This window comes from Colius striatus, chromosome 4, assembly GCF_028858725.1.
Source record: "Colius striatus isolate bColStr4 chromosome 4, bColStr4.1.hap1, whole genome shotgun sequence".
Taxonomy (NCBI): domain Eukaryota; kingdom Metazoa; phylum Chordata; class Aves; order Coliiformes; family Coliidae; genus Colius; species Colius striatus.
In genome coordinates this window covers 34,880,480-34,901,230 of record NC_084762.1, presented here as the reverse complement: position 1 = coordinate 34,901,230, position 20,751 = coordinate 34,880,480, and the positions used below count along the sequence as shown (strand labels likewise).

General features: G+C 37.1%; 1 protein-coding gene across 8 annotated transcripts in view; it reads left to right on the top strand.

The window, feature by feature from the left end:
• Positions 1 to 20,751, top strand: part of ZNF236 (zinc finger protein 236) — an 82,742-nt gene that overhangs the window by 66 nt on the left and 61,925 nt on the right. For 7 of the 8 annotated variants that reach the window (XR_009818602.1, XM_061994827.1, XM_061994831.1 and 4 more), the window contains exons 2-4: positions 11,959 to 12,098; positions 13,342 to 13,506; positions 17,424 to 17,602. Coding sequence is in view for 7 of the 8 variants with exons in the window: in XM_061994827.1 (XP_061850811.1) it covers positions 11,959 to 12,098; positions 13,342 to 13,506; positions 17,424 to 17,602 (484 nt within the window). In the remaining variant the exon portion in view is untranslated. Of the gene's footprint in view, positions 1 to 4,756; positions 4,897 to 11,958; positions 12,099 to 13,341; positions 13,507 to 17,423; positions 17,603 to 20,751 lie in introns of those variants that run through there. The other variant, XM_061994829.1, reaches the window with a different exon arrangement.

Here is a 20,751-nt window from a genome sequence, read left to right as displayed (position 1 = left end):
AACAGCGCGGCCGGGCGGGCGCGAGGCGCGCCCGGGGGTGGCAGCGCCAGCGCCGCGAGAAGGCGAAAAGCCTCCGCGGGCTTCGCATATAGTCCCCGGATATGGGGGAGGAAGGCCGGGTCTATTGTGCGACTGTATAGGCGGGAGGGCGGAGGGGAGGGAGCCTGGCCCGGCCCTGCGGAATGATACCGAGCGGGCAGCTACTGCCGCCCCACACGGCCCGGCGGAGGGGAGCCCGGTTGTCCCGTCAGTCCCTGCGGCCCGCTCCAAGCCTCTCGCCTCCCTTTCGGGAAGCGGTGGCGGCTGTTGCAGGTCCTCACCCGCAGACCGGGCAGGGGGAAAGGGCGCGGCGCGGCCATTGCCTTCGCTTGCTGCACCGTCGTGGGGCGGCGGTCAGGCTAACGCCGAAGAACGCTTTCTTGGCCTAGACCAGAGGCCTTGCCTTCTTCCCCTTCCTCCTCCTCCCGGCCAGCCTGCGGCCGCGGTGCGGGTGCTGCGAGCGCAGGTCCCGGTGCTGGGCTGGCTGGTTAGGGCTGGAGGAAGAGGCCGGGCAGGCTTGCGGCAGGCAGGACAGGAAGGCTCTCGAGTTCTTCCGTCGCTCTTTCCCTTCCCCTCACTCTGCCTCCACTCCCCGCTGCCAAATTCATGAGAGCTTCGAATAAAGGATGACAAACGAGTGAAAAATAACAATTCAGCTCTTCCATCTCTCTAGTTACAAGGAGGACTTTTTTTTTTTAGGCTTTAAAAAAAGCCTTTGTAGTAATTTTCTTTGTGAGTACATGTTTAGAAAAGCACCAGTTTTCTTTAACAAGTGTGTATTAGTCTTGTCTCAGGCTTTAATTTTTAACTTCTTGCTTGTATTTTAGTGTCTCTTATAACTCGAGAATATTTCAGGGTGGGATTGGTTTGATGGGCTTGGGTTTTTTTGACAGCAATTTGTAGATGTGTTTTATGGCTGTCTTGTGTAATTAATTCCTGATGTTACGTGGGGTCCATGAGTAGTATCTGAATAAAGCCACCAACTGCAAAAATACTGTGCTTTGGGTAGACCTGAAGCCCTCTGCAGTGACTTTCAGCACAAGCATGTGGCAGTAAGATGTGATTTAATTTTTTAACAGATAGAATGTGGACAGATTTCATAACACATTCAAACATCATAGTTATTTTTGTCATGAAAAGTCAACTAGTTATTATCTTTAGTATATATTTAGAATGTCTGGTTTTTTGAATGCTTGCTGATGAGCTCTGGCTCTTAAAGAGGAATGTGTAGGTGAGCTTTCTGTAGAATACGTTTTGTAGAATTGAAATGTCCTGGCAGGCAAAAAAAAAATGATGCTGTAAATGACTGCTGGGAAGCTGGGTGAAATATTTTCTCCAGTATGGAAAGCTAAATGGGCCACAGGTTCCTACCAGAAGTTTTTGTGGGTTTCTTTGTATTTGGTTTAGTTTTGGTGGGAGTTTTTTTTTGTTTTTGGGGTTTTTTTTAGGGCTGTTGATCTCAGCTTTTGAACACTGATAAGTATATAATGAAGGACCCAAAGAGCTTTGGCTGTTACTCATTTTAGAAGCTGAGGGGTTTGTTTGGTTTTTTTTAAAGTTCATTTTAACATAAATATCTGCCTGTTTCCCTAGTAGTTCTTGCAAGGGTACACATGTACCATAGCTGTGTAAGTTCCTGTAATAATGACATGATACACGAATGAGGAAAAGATAAGATTGAGTCAAGCTGTCCATGAAAAGTGCCTAGTAGCTCTATTCCTTTTCCTTGTAGTTTGGTCCTTGATCTCAGACCCTTCTTAGGGTAAGAGATATGGCTGACTGGACTTACTGTGAGTTAAATCTTGTGGTTTTCATGTTTTGGTTTTGGTTTGTTTTGTTTTTTTTTTTTAAAGAAATTTGCTAATTAAGGAAATTGTTTTGTAGAGATAGTCTGATTGCAGCAATGGTTTAGAATTACAAGGACTAGTCATTTAACTTCTGCAGTCTGCAATTGCAAGGACGCTGTCCTGGATAGCCTGATGTTCTAGGTTCTAGAGTCTTTGAAGTTTGGGGAAAACAACAAAGTCAATGCTAGCAAGTGTGGCACTTTTTTTTCTACGCTTACAATGTGGTTAGAAGCACATCATGAATGAAGATGCCCTGGCTGAGCAGGAGAGCTTGAATCTGGGAAGTTTGTATTCTCAGGACGTTTGGCTGTTTGGCCCTTTCAGAGACAAGCCTACCAACTTTGAAAATTGGTTGTAAATTCCATAGACTGTGCTTTTAGCAGGAGGAATTTTATTTTTAAAGTAGTGTTAACAAAAATAACCATTGTTTCTTTTGCTTAGGAAATGGTATGTTTTTAGGTGATGTTCCTTCATTGTGTGACCATCAGAATTTCTACAGCCCTGATATTCTCATGTCTGTCATGGAAGAGAAGTGCTGCTCTCTGTACTTCTATAGTCTGTGTGCTTGTGGTAGTATAGCTTTGGAAGAAAATAAAGGTGAATCAGTACTGCTTTGTTGTGCAGATTTCTTAGACTTCTTTAACCACCATGCATATCAAATACTAGAACATATTCTTTGATCTAGGAAAATTAAATATTAGATAAAAATCTAACTTCTAGGCAGCCATAGTCAAAACAGTATCATGACCTCCCTGGCTGTTATTCTCAGAGAGCTTTCTTTTTTGCATTGGTAATGTTTTCCCAAAACTGTTTTGCAGGGTTTTGGTGGTTTTTTTTGCTACTTAAGTAATGTTTCCAATTAACCTTTCTGATAGGCACAAACTGAAGCACAGGGGGAGTTCTGTCTCAGCATAAGGAAGCACTTTTTTCCTGTGAGGTTGACAGAGCACTGTCATTGGTTACCCAGGCAGTTGTGGAGTCTCCTTCCAGAGATATTAAAAACCCATCTATATGCAATCCTGGGTAGCTGTCTCTAGATGACCTTGATTGAGCAGAGGGATTGGACTAGATGACCTCCAGAAGTTCCTTCCAATCTTACCCATTCTGTGATTCTCCTTTGAGGTGGATATGTAGTATAGGGTGTGATTTTCAAGAAGCTTAAAAGAGCTAATCACCTGTGATTCTTGCTCCGTGATTCTTGCTCTGGCTGCTTAGCAGGGATTGTGTAGCAAATCCGTTTACAGAGGTGTGGCAGGTCCTTGGCTCTTGCCTTCCTGAACGTTTCAGGATGAGACCCTGATTTTATATAAAGCAAGAAGAATGCAATAGAAAAAAATGATACTCCATGCAGCTGGTTTTAAAGTAAGGAGAAGCAGCTCTTAAGGCATAGTTGGTATTAATGGACTAAAACCACACGTATATGGGGGGGTTCTTGTGACATAGCCTCTGACTTGAGAAGGAAGTTAAAGACTTATTCATGTGTGTGGCCTCAGAGTTTTGAGTGTGGTTGCATTACTGTGTTCAAACTGCCAGAGTTTTAGGCATTTTTCTGTAGTCTGTTGTGCATTGTTGCCAACGTTCCAGAACTAAGGTCTGAGGGACAGTTCTGTTTACTCAGTTCCCTTAGGAGTCTCTGTAAGACACTAGAAAGCAATTCCCACTGCTACTGTGCAGCTAAGATTGCACATAGAAAACATGCGGGGGAAGATTTATTGTGTTCTATTTATATTGGTATGTTTTCTTGTGCCCTTTTCTGAGTATTTCTCTGATTTAAGCTTGGATATCTTAGCAGACTTGCTTTGTAATAATCCCACAAACTATTACCTTTATTTTCAGTTTTACTGACTGGCTTTGCATAGAATATTCTTTGTATGCTTTCTTTAAGATAGCTATGTAATAGAAGATGCTAATTTTAAGTATTTTTTGTACTTGGGACAAGTGCTTGAAAATGGAAAAGAAAAAGCCTTAAAATACATCAGCTTTGAAACACACGAGTTTTGGAAGGTTGCTTTGAGAAAAGTTTAAAGAAATACAGTAGGCCTCATATTGTACAGATGTTTTTTGGAAAAATCTTATCCAAATCTTTAGTTTCATTAGAATGTAGCAATGAAGAGCTGCTGTTAAGCTGCAATTGAGATAAGTACCAGACTTTTACTGTTTGGTTAGATAGCTAATGAAAATGCAATGTTTATAGACGTTTGTTACAGATGCAGAGTGATATTTTGTGTGGTTATGGCTATTTTATTAGCTACTGTAGTGGACCGGGGTTTTCTCTAGGTCATATGATAACTTAGTTGAATATTTGAGAATGTGTCACTGGTTCTTTCTGCTTATTTGTAAGAGTTTACATTTTGTCCCAATAAAGGTGTAGGTGTTGCCACAAGTTGGTAGTTACTGCATCATTATTTCTCTTGTTACTTCAGGTATATGAGAAAGATTTTGAGAACTCTTAATACTGTTCTTGCACCCGCAGCCTTCTTTTCACTCCTAAATTTTCCTTCAGCACAGCAAAGGTCATCACTGTTTGAATAGTAACAACATGAAATGAGCCATTCTGATTCTCTCAACAGTCTGATCAATTTCAAATAGCAATAGGGGAATTCCTTGAACAGCAAAGTGAAATATTTGCAGGATATACTGAAGCAGATGTTAAGCCTAAAGTGTATGTCCTATATTTAAACTCAAAGGCTACTTTTACACAAGAGTAAACTGATTTCCTTTATGAGTACACTTCAACCTGAGTATTTTGTGCCTTCAGAGGGCCTGAATTTTAACAGAATTAACATATGTTGAGGTTTAAATCCAGCTGGTAAACTGGTAACTACACAGTCACTCATTCTTCTCCCCCCAGGTGGGATGGGAAAGAGAATCTTAAGTGTACACGGAAGAAAACTCATGGCTTGAGATAAAGATGGTTTTATAGGCAAAGCAAAACCAAGGAATGTGTTCAGCACTTCCCATGGGCAGACAGATGTTCAGCCATCCCCAGGAAGGCAGGATTCCAGCACAGGTAATGATGATTTGGGAAGAGAAACGCTATCACTCCAAATATCCCCCTCTTCCTCTTCACTCGACTTTCTATGCTGCGCATGGTGGCATATGGTCTGGGATATCCCTTTGGTCAGTCTAGGCCAGCTGTCCTGGCTGTGTTCCCTCCCAGCTTCTTGTGCACCCCTAGCCCACTCACTGGTGGAGTGGGTTGAGAAGCAGAAAACTTCTCAACACTATGCAGGCACTGCTCAGCAATAACTGAACCATCCCTGTTCTATCAACACTGTTTTCAGCACAGATCCAGCACATAGCCCCCATGCCAACTACAGTGAAGAAAATTAAACTATACCCCAGCCCAAACCAGCACAACATATGAAGTGTGGTAAATATTTACTGCACAAAGATAAAAAACATCGAGAAGGCAATGTAGCTTGAGGTCTGCATCTGCAGGGCTGAGTGCATTTTGATGCTGCTGTGGTGTAGCATCAGAGTGAATTAGGGGAAAGTCAGTCCTGAGGCTTTACATTCCAATTTCGTATTATTGAAGAAAAATGCAACTTGAACTCACTGGTTTTGTCTTCCATGAATATATATACTGTAGATTCTTTTAGTAGTTGTGCATTAGGATTTTATCTGGTGACCTCTGACAGAATAATACGAGTGGTGTTGTGTAGGCAAGAATAAGGAGGTGATGGTACTGCTTCTGTGATATGGCCTCAGTCTTTTAAATATGGCAAGCGTAGGGAATTCATTTTGAAAAACATACAGGAGGGACAACTGCTCAGACTTTTGCCTTGGAAAATATAATCTTAAGTGATACTTTTGTCTGGTCATCTCACTGTTCTGCAATTTATGTATGAGGGGTATGTTGGATCTCAGTGATAAGTAGATTACACAGTGTGTTTAAATTCCACATTAATTTCTCACTATACTTGAAATATGTCAATAGTTTTTCCCCAGTAATCTATGCAGTTATCTAACTTGTGTTTAAGTTCTGGCTGTGTGATAACTGCAGCTCTTGTTCTGCCCCTTCTCTACCACTTTGTTCCAATTACAGGTCATTGTTATTTTATTCCCTATTGTAGTTGCATTCAGACCTCATACCTCATTCTATGTATTAAATGCGTACAAATATAATTAAATTTGTATTTGAGACCGCTCATCTATCTTTCTTTTGAGTTTTTCTGCCATAGTTGCATTGTGTTTAATCTCAGAGAAGATCATTTAGCAAAATCATTTAGATAATTCTGAAGTTTCTGTTAACAGTGTAATGGCTAGGCATAGGTAAAGCTCAAGGTCTCAAGCATGAGACATCCAAATCATGTAAAAACAAACAGCTGAAAATAGCTCACTGGGTATATTATACACAGCTGTCAGAAAAGTTTAACTCCTGTTTTGGAATATTTATCAAGAAATACAGCGATATATGCCAGTTTTCAATTATCTCTGTAGATTAGGATGATATGGATGGTATATCTATGTGGTGGATTGGCCCTGGGCAGCAACCAAACACCCCCCAGGTGCTTGCTCCCTTCCTTCTGCAGCAAGGTAAGAAAAAGAACTGGAATAACAAAAGCAAGAAAGGAAATACGTGAAGGAAAAACATAAAAAACCCCAGAAACCAATCTACCAAGTAGTGTGAAGGCAAACATTCACCACCTCTCAAAAGCAGACTGATGCTCAGTCAGCCTCTGAGCAAAGACAATCACTGAATTGGTGTTGCCAATTGTGGTGTTGTGTGGCATGGACTATCCCTTGGGTTAATTTGTATCAGCTGTCCTCTCCAGCCTCTCATGTACCTTCAGCCTACTCATTGTGGGGGCAGAGTGAGATACAGAGAAGGTCTTCACACTGTATAAGCACACTGTTCAGCAACAGCTAAAATGCTGGTGTGTTATCAGCATTGGTTTAGTCATGAATTTAAAGCAGAGCACCATACGGGCTGCTATGAAGAAAATTAGCTCCCTCCCAGCCAGATCCCAGTACAATCTATTTAATATCTAACTGACTATGATGGAGCTATTACTTATGTGTCCAGTAAGGCTTCTCTGCTGCCTGCAGTGCATCTGTGTGGCTGTGCAACTTCCCGAGTCACCTGTGCCCCTTGAAAGGAGTGCAGCTGCTTTGTGTGGGTAAATGCCGAGCAATTGGCTCATGGACTTGCATCCCATCAGTGTGATCCTAGAAGCTAAGTGTCTGGACTGGTATTACTTTTTTGAGTATTGACCAAAATGTAATAAAACTGTCTTGTCTTACGTGAGCAAATCTTGACTGGTTCCTGGATTTTGATCCAATACATGGATTCAAAGTTGAATCCTCTGCTCCTCCCATTAGAAGCCCCAAGGAATGACTGTTTGCTGTTTCTATTTAAGAGTGCTGAGCTAGGTTTAAACTAACGTGATTCTTTCACGATTGCAGAACTAAGCAAAATATTTTAGTGACTCATTACCATTTGGGTTCTATGACTTCAAATGCTGTATGAAGAAACATCAGTATTGCCATCTCTATTTTGTTCTCTTGTCGTGCCACTTTCCACTTAAATTGTTTTTGATAAGGTCAGACCCTAGACTTGCCAGCTGCCATTCAACTTCAAGTGGCAAGTTTTCAGCCAGGAGTTCCGCCAGCTTGAGTGTTGTATTTGCAGTGTCCTCTCTCAGCTGGATGCGAGTAGGCTATTAGAGATCTAATAAGGCTGTGCTGCATTTCCAGTTGAATGAGTCCATCTGCTCTTTGTAGAGAGGATTGCAGGCTGCCATGAGGCACAGTGCTGCTTACATAAGGAAGGAATGGTAGTGCTCTAATTCTGTCTTCTCCACGTTGAGTCCCCCTCAGTGGCTTATAGCAGAGAGCACCTGCTTGCTGACTCAACTCCTGAGGTCAGGTTTTCACGAAGACTGTATCACAGAAATCTGTAGCTGAGTTGACCTGAAGCTTCACTGCTGCTGCTTTGTGAGGGACAATTACTTTGAAAAGAAATAAAAGATTTTAACATTAAGAATATTTAAATAAGTCCATTTTAAAACTCAAAGTTTATTATCATTAATAGGTTCTTTGCAAATTTGATTCTGGTGGTTTTGAGCACTTTGGACAAACTGTTAATAATACAGATAAAATGTGTGTTTGACAGTGCATAATAAGTGCTCCCTGTGTAGTTTGATTGTATTGATACTTGGCTGTCTCAAGCTGTGATGGAATGGAGTTGATTTATGTTGCAGCTACATGAACATGCAAATTACAAAAAAAAGAAGGAAAAAAGACTGTAGTTGTTGTACTGTTTCCCTGTGGCTAATATTAATAAACCGTAGTATTTTAAACTTTGCAGCTTGTTCAGTGGGGTTTATAATTTTTTGTAGTGTGTAGATGTGAATGAATCACTTATTTTTTCAGAGGATTTCTTACTGTGATACTCATTTTACGTTTTCTCTGCGTGTGTATTTGTTTATGGATGTCAATAAGTAGCTGCTTTCCAGCAAAAGCATGCCAATTTTTCATGGGATTTTGTTGTCACATGCTTAATCAGTTAATGTCTTCTCCCAACTGGAGCCTCAAACTTATAGTTCTTTGCTGTTGACTTGAACGGCAGTCTGTTAGTTCATTACCAGACTTGTCTTTTCATCTAAACAGAGCATATCTGATTGCTTAGTCTGTGTACCTAATATATTTTTTTTCTGAGAGCATAGCAACTGTATTAGCTATTTATGATAGAGTTGGTTGCCTGATAAATGAGAACTTGTGACCATCAAACATTGTCACTTGTGTCAGTAGTATTATTTTGCTTTCCTTTGGTACATGGTGAATATTTAGACTTGTTCTTTTTTAAATTAAAAAAAAAATCCCAAACACCAAAACCCCCAAATTTCTCAGTGCACTTGAAAGTATGTGATCTGTATCTCACTGCCAACTTCTTGAATTGGCATCATTGCATGGTTTTGGGTATTCAAAAATGCTGGCTTTTAAGATAGGTTTATTTTTTGCAGTGTTTGTCTTGTTTCACTGTCCAAGCTGATGCATCAGGAAGTGGTATTTTCTCTGATACATGGAAAGGTTTTGGCACAGCTGAGTTTTATAACTGATTTTCTTTACATATGGTAATGTAAGTTACTACTTTGACTTGCTATGGTATAGAGGTATCAGTGTAAATAATGTCTTTGTCTGTTCTTCTAAACAAAAAGCTTTGTCAAACTGTTATTTCATTTTGACTTGGAAAGGAAAACAGACCCAACTAATACTTTATGAATCTGTGGCACCTGCCTAAAAAGTTAAAATAAAGCTCACTTGCTTGTTACTATATTTGGTAATATATTTTCTGTTTTCTCAATATTGCCAAGCAGTCGTTTTCATTCTGTATTATAGCATAAAATTTGGCTTTGCATGGAGATACAAAGATTTTTCTTAGAAAAGAGTAATGCTTAAGATCTTGCAGACATAAGCAACGGATATTCTAAATGTATGCCTACTAGTTCTTCTTCCTTGGATCTGAGGGCTTTTAGAAAGGTGGAAAGGCTTGTGGGCAGCTCAGAGTTTATAATCACCCATGAGCTAGCCTTGAGAAAGTCCTTATGCTCTGGTACAGGATGCGATGTGTGCAGCTCAATTACCAAAGTTCTCACTTTCCTATGGAACATTTTAAGATTATGCTTTTGTTGCCCCTTTTAATTTATTTTAGTGATGATAATTTCCTTTCTTTTAAAGAAAAGCAGAAATATCTTCCTGTGTATCTCTACATCAAGTGGTATGATTTCATACACTTAAAATTATCGAATTCTGTAGAAACATCAGAAGGATATTTGATTTTTCATTACCTTGTATTTAATTTATACTCCTCTTTTGTTTCCAGAAGAAAATTCATGCCATGTATATTAATTAGTTTTCTGTTTGATACAGTTATGACACACATTTTAATAAAGATGATATCTAGAAATGTTATTGACCTAAGAGGTAAATTGTTTGGTAGCATTACTAAGACAGGAGTGAGCATGTTGCTTTTTCTTTGTTTAAAAATGTAGAGAAGTTAGCACCTTTGATTATTTCAAAATTACTTGTTGCTATTTCAATTCCTTAGACCTTGTTTTTGTATGTTGTCTGGTGTCTTTGATCTCAAATGAATGTTTAAAGATAATAATCTCTTTGGTTCAGGGAGAAGGTTTTAAAGCCTTTCTAAAGTCATCAATTGGGTCATGTTTCAGTTGTCAATTAAGTGAGAGGTCAGGCCTTCATGGGGTTGAACAAGTTCTCATTTTTCTAGGGGAAAAGAAAGCTTCTCGCATTAAGTTTTCATATAGTCCAATTATTGGAGTCAATTCTTCTTTCATCTTTTTCTTGTCGCACCAGTGTTTACAGGAACTGATTCTACTTAGGTATATTTATCACAAGGACACTTAAAGGACAGTGTCTTGTAATTAAAGCTGTGCTTTTCAACTCTTGAAGATTTGTGACCATTTCAAGGATGGAAAGGACACCTGTTATTGATAGGATTTGCATGCACTACAAAAGTTGAAAGTTCTTTATAAAGGATGCAGTAGGTTTAAGTTTATACATGTTAAATATTGTGATATTGTTTCTAACAGAAGGGTGCATAACCAAGCTTTGTAAAGCAAAAGTTAATTGGGCAACTTAATCCAGAAATGGGAAGTGTAAGTTAGTTTCAGGACATTGTTTTTAGTTGTGATTTCTCACCCAAAATATCTTGTGCTGAAATGTTTCCTAGAGCTTCCTTGACTACAAGCTTTTTGAGTTTATGATAATTTTAGTAGGAAAAAAATGTGATCAGGTTGTAAGATACTGATTTTTTTTTGTCAACCTTTCGGAAGATGGTGTATTGAATGAGACAGAACTTTAAGGGAGGTGCAGTACTGAGCAGAAATACTATATGAATTGTAATATTTGGTTTCCTCTGAGGAAATGTTTACAGAATACTGTAAACTCCTAGTTGTGTTGTTACTTCCTATGTTTAAGACTTTACATAGACGATGAGAAGTACAGACTTTCTTAAAGGGAAGTGTCAGGCTTTGCCTGTCTAGATAACAAAATCAACGTTCTCTTTTTTTTGCTTTCTGTTGTTGATGCACTTTGAGTTGTGGCAGTGTTTCAAACTGAATTCTGTGGCTTATTTTTCTCTTTTATGTTCTTAACTGTAGGATGAGTAAATTGATTTTTATTTTCATTTGATTAGTACTACTGTGAGTGAAATTACATATTTGAACCCCTCCTGCCAATTGCTTTTCTTCCAGTGTTTTGATTTGTTTGGTGGTGTTTTTTTAATCAGTAATACATTATCTTCTCAGGTGTGAAATGTGTTTGTCTTGGATAAATGTATAAAATAATAAGGAAAATATTTATAAGACTGACTTCAGCCATTTGCACAAGAGGATATAGAAGTTCACAACTTGTATACCAAAAGTTGTGTGATGGAATTCAAAACAAGAAAACTGCAGTAGTCTAGACTGTGTCTATAAAAAATAAAATTCTCCATTGAATGCATATGTACATAGTTTGAGTTTAGTGCATCTCTCAGATATTTGAAACTTTGATGTTGGTTTTGCTACTGTAAAAGTAACTAATAAATCTTCTGCATTGCCAGAAGCAAAAGAAGGAAAATATGCTTATTTTTTTCTTAAAGAGAGAGAAAGGAGTAGGAATGGGCAGAAAACCTGTGTATTCAGAATTGCTGTGTTTTTTTTTTTTTAAACATGGGATATGATATGATATGATATTATGAAAAGTAACCCCTGACAGTGTCTTACTCATACTTAAAATATTTGGCAGCATTTTTATTTGTTGCATACTTGATGGATGATTATGAAGCAGAGAAAGGATTTATTTCAAATTACTAGGAAAAGGCAGATTATGTATCTGCTTAGTGGTTGACAGTTAGAGGCATGGATGTATTCCTTTGATCCTGTATCAGTGGAAGGAGTAATGTTTATGCCTAAGATCTTCAAGGTCCAGTGAAGTTAGAATCTTGTAAAAACATCTTCCAGGAGTTTAAGTAGTTTCTGTTTCAAAGCATTCTGGTTTTTACAATTAGTTATAAGTAAGTGAAATATGACTTCAAATGAATGTTTTGATGCTTATTTTCTAGATGATGTTCTGACACCAAATACAGAGAACAGTTTTCCATACCAAGTACCTAACTTCCGTAAGTGTGAGATCTGTTTGCTGTCTTTTCCAAAAGAGACCCAGTTCCAGCGCCACATGAGGGATCATGAGCAAAATGACAAGGTATGAATTTTAGTGGATATACAAACTGAACAAATACCAGTATAGATTGATATTTTGTATACTGACAAAGCTAACACAATAAATAATTTTCGGGGTTTTTTAATAACATCACTTGGGGACCTCCAGTTTTATGAAGTTTCTCACCTATGTTTTCATATGTTTCCTTTGAGACAGGATCTTATTTTGATGTCATTTAGTTAGATTGTTGGTTCCAGTTCAGTAATTTTTAATTTTAGCCATTTAAAAAAGAAAATTGTAAAATACTCAGGACAAGAAAATGTATATACTTTTATTTGAATTTGCAAACTGTTTCTACCTTTTAGCAATAAAAAGTAAGTAATACTGATATTGATTATGTGGACCTCACTAGTCTCTTAGAGGTCTTTTCAGTAATGTCAAGAAACTTAATCTAGTATGTATGTATTAGTTGATTGTTATTCCTTTAGCTGCTTACAAATCAAATTTGGGAAAAAATGAGAAAAATACAGGTAAGTGATTAAAACTGGACTGACAGTTTAAACGATGCTTTTGCTACAGATTTCATCTGCAATCTGAAACACCTAATTCCTGTTCTTTCTTTTCTGTTTCACAAAGCCAAAACTACATGTGATGAAAAATAATTTTATTACTCTTTAAGGCAACTGTGGGTACAGATTAATTTTTAGAAACTTTTTAAGAGTTTCAGATGATAATTCATGTATACCAAGAACTTCATCCACAAGTTTCAACATTGTAAAATTCTTATATAGAAAAAGGAAGTTGATATTGTTAAAAGCATGCTATTGCACACGTGCAAAGTGAGGGTGCTCTTAAAGAGTGAAAAGTGATTATGCAGATAACAGCTGAAGAGCAGTCAATCGTAGCACAAACCAAGTTCTTTGCTTTGCTGGTTCAATTATTAATTTTGCTTTAAGGAGAGTTCATGGTCTTAGTTCAAGTAGGGAAATCTGTTTCCATCTTTTGTGCATTCTCTTCTCCTACTAACTTAATTTTCCTCAGACAGTCTCAGTGTTGAGTCTCTGCTGCCTTTCTGCAAATGCTTTTGAAACGCTGTACTTGCATTTTCAGGGAAGACGAAATAATTGACTGCTGTTTTTAAGGATCGTTACAATGTATATGTGCTTTGATTGTTTTAAAAAAAAATGAAATGTTTTGATTTGTATGGTTATATGTGTAACCTAGACGATACATAACTTACGGGAAGATTGAGTTTTGCCTTTATTTTTGTGGTTTTAACAAACAGCCTCACAGATGTGACCAGTGCCCGATGTCATTTAATGTTGAATTCAACTTGACACTTCATAAATGTACTCACAATGGTGATGATCCCACTTGTCCTGTGTGCAACAAGAAATTCTCCAGAGTAGCTAGTCTGAAAGCTCATATAATGCTACATGAGAAAGAAGAGGTAAGGCATTAAACTTCATAATCAAAATTTTGATAACACATGTCATAAGAGTTGTACTTAGTCTCTTACTAATATTATGTAGAATGGAGAATTGAATTAATGGTCTAATTCAGAATAAATATAAAACTTTTAGCGGGGAGTCTGTTTTAATAATAGTAACAGAAGCTACTTCTGCAGGGGGTTGGACTAGATGATCTCTAAAGATCTCTTCCAACCCCTACCATTCTCTGATTCTATGATTCTATGTAAGGAAGTATTCCCATCCTGTCTTTACTAACTGATTATTGTTTACAAATACTGTTATTTTGAAGCAATTTCTGTTATTTTTGTGTACATTGATAAGGCCTCAAGCGATAGTCTGGGTGGTCATTTTTGGGGAGATATATCACAGTGAGGTGCTCTTGCCATCTGTCTCTTGAATCATGAAGCTATTCCCTCGTCTAGAATTCCCACCATGATGTTTTCTAGTCATTACTATAGTTTTCGGACATGATTGTATTGACCAAAATAAGAAATTTTCAGTCATGTAATTGCTTCTTCCTTCTGTTAAGACTTTTTTAAAATTGCACTTTGTATTGGAGAATTGGAGATGATAAAGTATACACTTTTATTGCTGGACTTCTAATCATGAACACATCGATTTCATGTTTCTCCATACCAACCGCAGACAGCTTTACAGCAGTTTTGACCAGTAGATTTGGGATGAAAGACCTGTTTGCATTTTTCCCTAAACTAGACAGGCAATGTCATCTGTAGGGAATGTATTCCTTCTTTAGTCTTCTTATCAGTTTATCATTTCATGTTTTGTCCTGTACACCACTAAGTTATAACTTGAGTACAGTGTTGTTTCATGTTAGTGTATCTATAATGGTACAAAGCTGAATAGGAAATATTGAGGAAACTTTGTGAATTGCTGAAAACATCAGAGTAATGAAACCAAGCATTAAGATGCCTAAGTGATTTTTAGCAGTAATTTCTATCACTAAGTGATTTTTTTTTTCATCTACTTCATCAGCTCTGACTTTGATACTTGGTGCAGATGTCAGAAGAATAGGTGGTGTGATGCCTTCCAATTTAAAATTCAATCTGCAGCTGGAAAATTAAATTTTAAAAAATAGGAACACCTTTCAATAGCTAATGAATATATTCTCATAACGCCCTATAATTCCTTGGTAAAACAGAGATGAACGTAACAATTAATTAATAGAGAATTGCAAGAATGTCTTTCCCAGTAATTTCACACAGGGCCTATAGGAGAGCTAGAATTTGAAGCTGAAGCAGAGTGTGTTATGTTGGCGCTGTCATTCAGTTTTTCATAGCATGGAGGATAAGAAGTAATCAGTGGAATACATTCTCACTTCTGTTTGCTGCTCTTCTGCTGTTAGAAGGATTGAAAATCCGAACAAAGATACCTAGGGAATGTACATAGCAGTTGAGGAGCTTGCTGCACAAAGTTGAGTTTTGGGTAACTTTAACCTTGGTTTGTGCTGCATTAGCCAGCTTTATCTACAGATATGTGCAGAAGGGCAATAACGAGGAACTAGAATTGATTATCTTCTTGAGCTCTCCAGTTAGGTTTGAGAGACCATGTCTGTCTGTGATGTAATGCAGATTCTCATGATTGCTCCTGTGAGTGATTCCAGAAGGGATTTTCTAGGCTTTTGAAATTGAGTTTGCAAGGGATATACTTTTCTCCTCATGGTCTTTAATGATGTGAGTGTGATAAACTGGTGTAATAAGGGAGAAAACCCAAGTTTGACATTCCTCACTTTTAGGTAGCTTTTTTTAAAGAAGTCATAGAGGACAAATATGGCCAGCCTTTTAGAGGATTCTTACATTTTCACCATTTCCTCAGTGGAAGTGAACCATGGTATCTACTGCTACTTTTTGATCTGATGAGATAGGAATGTTAAATACAAATGGAAATAATTTAATTTATTGCACTAAATCTACTGGTAAGGCTTCTCTGTGAGTACAAGGCTTTACAAAAACTGTAATATGTTGATTAAGTTAAAACTTCCAAAGTGTTTGTTCAGATATTGTGTCTGATAAGATAAAGATAGTTCATGCAGGTGGAATTAGCTAGGTACAGTTTTATAAAATTCTTCTGAGTTCGGGAATTTTAAGTATTATCTAGAAGTGTATGAACAGTCTCTTTTGTTTAATGTTAGAGGGTGGGTTTAACCATAGGGAGGTTAACAATGTGCAGTTACTTGTTCTGTGACTGGTGGAGGATTTTCTGTTTGCTTGAGGGGCAAAAAAATTAAATCTGTTATTACCTATTGCAGAGAGAAGCTACTGGGTTTGATATATAGATGGTTTTCTCTTGATTTTTATCATGTCCTTTTTTTCCTACAGGAAATTCTACAGTGATGAATAAAATACATAGTCTTCCATTGTCTCAAATACTTTTTAGGCTATTCTTTTGTTTGTGGAAGTTGGTTAGTAGAATATGTGTTAATAGCAACTTAATGTTGATTGCCAAACTTCCATGAGCTTGATCCAGTATACATTGTAAGCTTCTCTTCAGGTAATTTTTCCTTGCTTATATGAAAGAGTTATCATAAAGCAGGGGTTTTTTTTGTATAAGAACAGTCTTTCTCAATAGGAAGTGTTCAGATTTGGATATAGGTACTGGAAAATAAGGTAATGTTTGTTTGTTTATTTATTTATTGCACCCCACTGTAAACTAAGTCCAGTAATAATGATCTCTAGGTTAGATTAAACAAATCATTTTTGAGCTAGCCTTTCATTTCTTTAAGAGACTTAAGATTTTTAAGCTTTTGTGTGGAAATATTGCCTAAGAATATCACAAAATTTTTACTTTTTCCAGAATTGGGAAACAAAAAATTTATCAAAGCACTTTAAAAATGGCACTACATATCTTTATTCATCTTGATTAAAACATTCTTGTCATTATCATTATTTAAATGAACTCCATTCCCCCCCGCCTTGTTGATCGTTCGAGGAGGAAAATAAAAGGGAGAAATTAAAAAACATTTGCGTTTACGGTAATAGTCACAATTACTGAAAAATGAACAAGATAAAGACTATGTGGAGTTCCTTACACACATCAGTAAGGAGTATTAAATAGATGTATTGTGAAAGAGATCGCAAGTATTTCTAGACATTTCATCTTAACACTCTGCTTAGATTTTATAAAGGTACACTGAAAAATAGTGGCTTTGAATAGCAAAAGGAAGTCAAATAAATGCCTAGCGTTTAGTTTTCGTTGAAATGATATTTGACTTTGATTCTTCCTCTGAATGCTTTTGCATTAAACTTTACAAGCATAATTTCCATTCTAAATTACATGTAGTACTAAATACGACCATAAGCAGTATGTTCCACGCTGCTGTAAAATTAATGGGTTGAAATGATATCCGTCAAAAACATTGTGTGTTCCTGTTTAGTTTTGTCATCTTTTCTGTGAAGATAGCTTAAGAGAAGTCAGTAGTAACTGTGGTGGATTATTGTTAACAAGTGACAATCTGTATGCTTTTAACCACTACAAATGTAAAATCTCTTAATCTACAGTTAAGATGCTTTTGGTTAGAAAGTGGTTTTTTTACAAATTTTTATGTAAAACATAGAATAAAATGGCATTGAGATAAGTTTCTATTTATCTTGAACTAGCCTGCTAAGGAAATAAAAAGTGGTGATGATGTTACTGAACTGCTTGTTTCTTTCTACCATATCAACTTTTTCAGAATTATACCATAAGCTTGCAGTGATTAATGTTCATGATTTAGATTATGGGGCTCATAAGCTTTCTTTGCTTGTGTACTTTTATTGTTGCTTGCTTACAGCTGGTGATGTCCATAGAAGGATACATTCATCTACTTGAGCAAAGCTTATGCATGTGTACCAGTGTTTGGGAGTGTTTTGGAAAATCAATCTCTTATTATCTCTTTCAGAATCTTATCTGTTCAGAGTGTGGAGATGAATTTACTTTACAGAGTCAGCTGTCCATACACATGGAAGAACATCGTCAAGAATTGGCAGGCAATAGGATCCACAGCTGCAAGTCTTGCAAAAAGGAATTTGAAACTTCCTCACAGCTTAAGGAGCATATGAAAACTCACTATAAAATAAGGTGACAATCATGGGATTGTAACAAAATGAGCAGATGTTACTTTTATGGTGATAGCTGGGGAAAGCAGGATTAACATTTCCAGTCAGTGAAGTACCATGATATATGCAGATAATTTCTTTTCATTGGTATACTGTTGTGAAATGGCATTTGTTTTTTAAAACCATGCTGAAGTAGATGGTTATTTTTGGAGGCTCTTGGTTTGTTTTTTTCCCCCGTTTTCATATTTAGGCATCCATAGTAAGCATAGTTCCATCTGCTAGTTATTTGTAAGCACAGGTTAAGGTTTTCTGATAGAGTGCTTTTTGAAGTGTGTTTCTGTATGATTTTAAAGGCTAATGGCAGTACATTGAATCAAATGTATATTAATTTCACACAGCAGTTATTGTAATTGCAAAAATCCTAATGGTTACCTTCTGCAGAGAAATAAGTTATTCTTTTGCAGCTTAATTGTCTTTTGCACAGAGTGCTTGTCCCAACCTGTTGTGATTTTCTTGTAGATCTGAAAAAGCACAAAATGAAGGGAAAAAGGAGACCTAATAAATGCTGTTCTTACAGTGAAAATTTCTTCTGTCCCTTCTTTCAGCTCTGTAGTTTAACTACTTCTAGGAATGTGGAAATTACTTCAAGTTAGAAGAATGAAAAATTTACTTCTGAAGGTTTATAATTTATGCATTAAGAAAGTCTAAGACTTGGGATGTGTTTTCTCTTAGCCTGCAGTTTGTTCCTACAAAAAAACATGGTGGAAAAGACATTTTAAAATGAAAAATATTGGGTATTTCCAATTGCTTTTATTAGCAGGTGAAGCAGGTTGTGATTTGTAAATCCTAATAGTCATGTTCCAGAAGGTTTGAAAGAGTATTGTTGTGGATTTCCATTTGCAAACTGATTTCTATCAAGTTATATTAGACACACAAAAAATATTCTTGTTGTGGACTTCTCCTGTGTAAGTTAGAATGAATAAATAAAGACTGGATGAGTGAAGCTAATGTGATGGCTGTAATTTTGAAATATTATTATACGTGCTACATTCTGATGTAAATGCACTCCACAATAATTTATCTTTATTTTCATAAACAAGAATAATTTCTGGATTCAAAGCTTCCTTATATGAGATTCTCCTTGTTTATCAGTTCAAGTGTAGAAACATCTTGCATTTGTATTCCAGATACTACTGTCCATAATGGTGCTTTACTGTTCTTTCACCAGCAGTATCAATATAACCCATGTAGGTGAGGCAGGTTAACGAATTGCATAAGTGATACTGCTCCACCTTCTGTGTTTTGGAAGAAATTGTTTTGAAAAATGTGGACATTCTGATCTCTTATCAGTTTACCAAATCCTCTCATATTGTTCAGAGGAATTATGAAAAGTTAATATTTGATCTAACCTCTTTAACTGTATATAAAGTTCAAATACATCAGTAGTTAAAAATCTTACGATTTATTCTTATTTTTCAATGTATAAATAAGCTTAAAAACTTTTTTAGGACTCAAAGAGCCTTGTTCCGTAATTTTTTTTCATTAAGTGGTTGCATCTTTTCTTCTCCAAAAGGTGTTTATTTTGTGGAGAGCTATTACGAAGTTATAATTTAAACTTATTATTTACCTTTTTCTAATAAGAAAATGGTCATTATAACTCTAAATGATTAAATATTTTAGAAGGTGATGTGATCTTGAAGGACTGTCCCTGTCTTCAAATTGGGTATTGTTTCCTTCAGTAAAATCAAAGCACCACTACAGGCTGGGGGTTGAAATGCTGAAGAGCAGCTCTACAGGGAGAGACCTGGGAATCCTGATTGATAATAAGCTAACCATGAGCCAGCAATATGCCTTCGTGGCCAAGAAGGCCAATGGCATCCTGGGATGCATCAAGAAGAGTGTGGCCAGCAGGTCAAGGGAGGTTCTTCTCCCTCTCTAGTCTGCCCTGATGAGGCCTCATCTGGAGTCCTGTGTCCAGTTCTGGGCTCGTCAGCTCAAGAGGGACAGGGAAGTGCTGGAGAGAGTCCAGCATGGGGCCACTAAGATGATCAAGGGAATGGAACGTCTCTCATACGAGGAAAGGCTGTGGGAACTGGGGCTGTTTAGTCTGGAGAAGAGGAGATTGAGGGGAGATCTTATTAACATTTATGAGTATCTAAAGAATGGGTGTCAGGAGGTTGGGATGTCCCTTTTTTCTATAGTAGCTAGCAACAGGACAAGGGGTAATGGGTTGAAGCTGGAACACGAAACGTTCCACTTAAATATAAGAAAAAACTATTTCACTATGAGGGTGATGGAGCAGTGGCACAGGCTGCCCAGGGGGATTGTGGAGTCTCCTTCCTTGGAGGTCTTCAAGACCCGCCTGGACAAGTTCCTATGTGACCTGATCTAGGTGACCCTGCTTCTGCATGGGGGTTGATCTCTAGATGATCTCTAAAGATCCCTTCCAACCCCTACCATTCTATGATTCTATGAAAATGCCACAACTATAGGTGTAACAGATGTTGCTCATCAGAGAGCATATTCTGACAATTAAGCTGGTCTAGATCTGTCGTGAGATGGAAAAAAGAGATTCTAACATCCTTACTGTTCTCTCTCCTACTCTTCAATCATCAGTTAATTTATTCTAGATACTTCAGTAAATTTTGGTAGATATAGTTAATACATTAACATAAAATATATTTTCCAAACTCGGTTCTCTTTGCAAGAATATAGAAAGATTTTAAAACCCATGTAGTATTTTTTTTAAGTAACTGAAAAATTAAATATGCTTTTTTTAAAAAATACATTAAATATCTATATTTTCCTGGAGTAGAAGGATGCATCATTTGAGTAGAAATTCAATGATTCCTATGTTATACAGGGACTGTTACTTCCCTGCTACTTTTTATATTCTTACACCAGCCTGTGTTTCAAGATGGTGGTATATTTTGCATATCTGCTCCTCATTAGGTAATTCTTATTCCTCAGTTGTTCAGAAAAGACCAGGTATTTCAACTTGTGCAATTTCAGTTAGCTTTAAACGATACTAACAAGCTGGATTGCTGTATAGGGCACAATGGAAAATGTCAAGTGTTCTTCATACCACATGGCCTTCTGGTTTCACCCTTTTTAGCTGAGTTGTTATAGTGTTCTTTTAATATCTCCTAGGTTTTCATTTTTTCTTTTTTT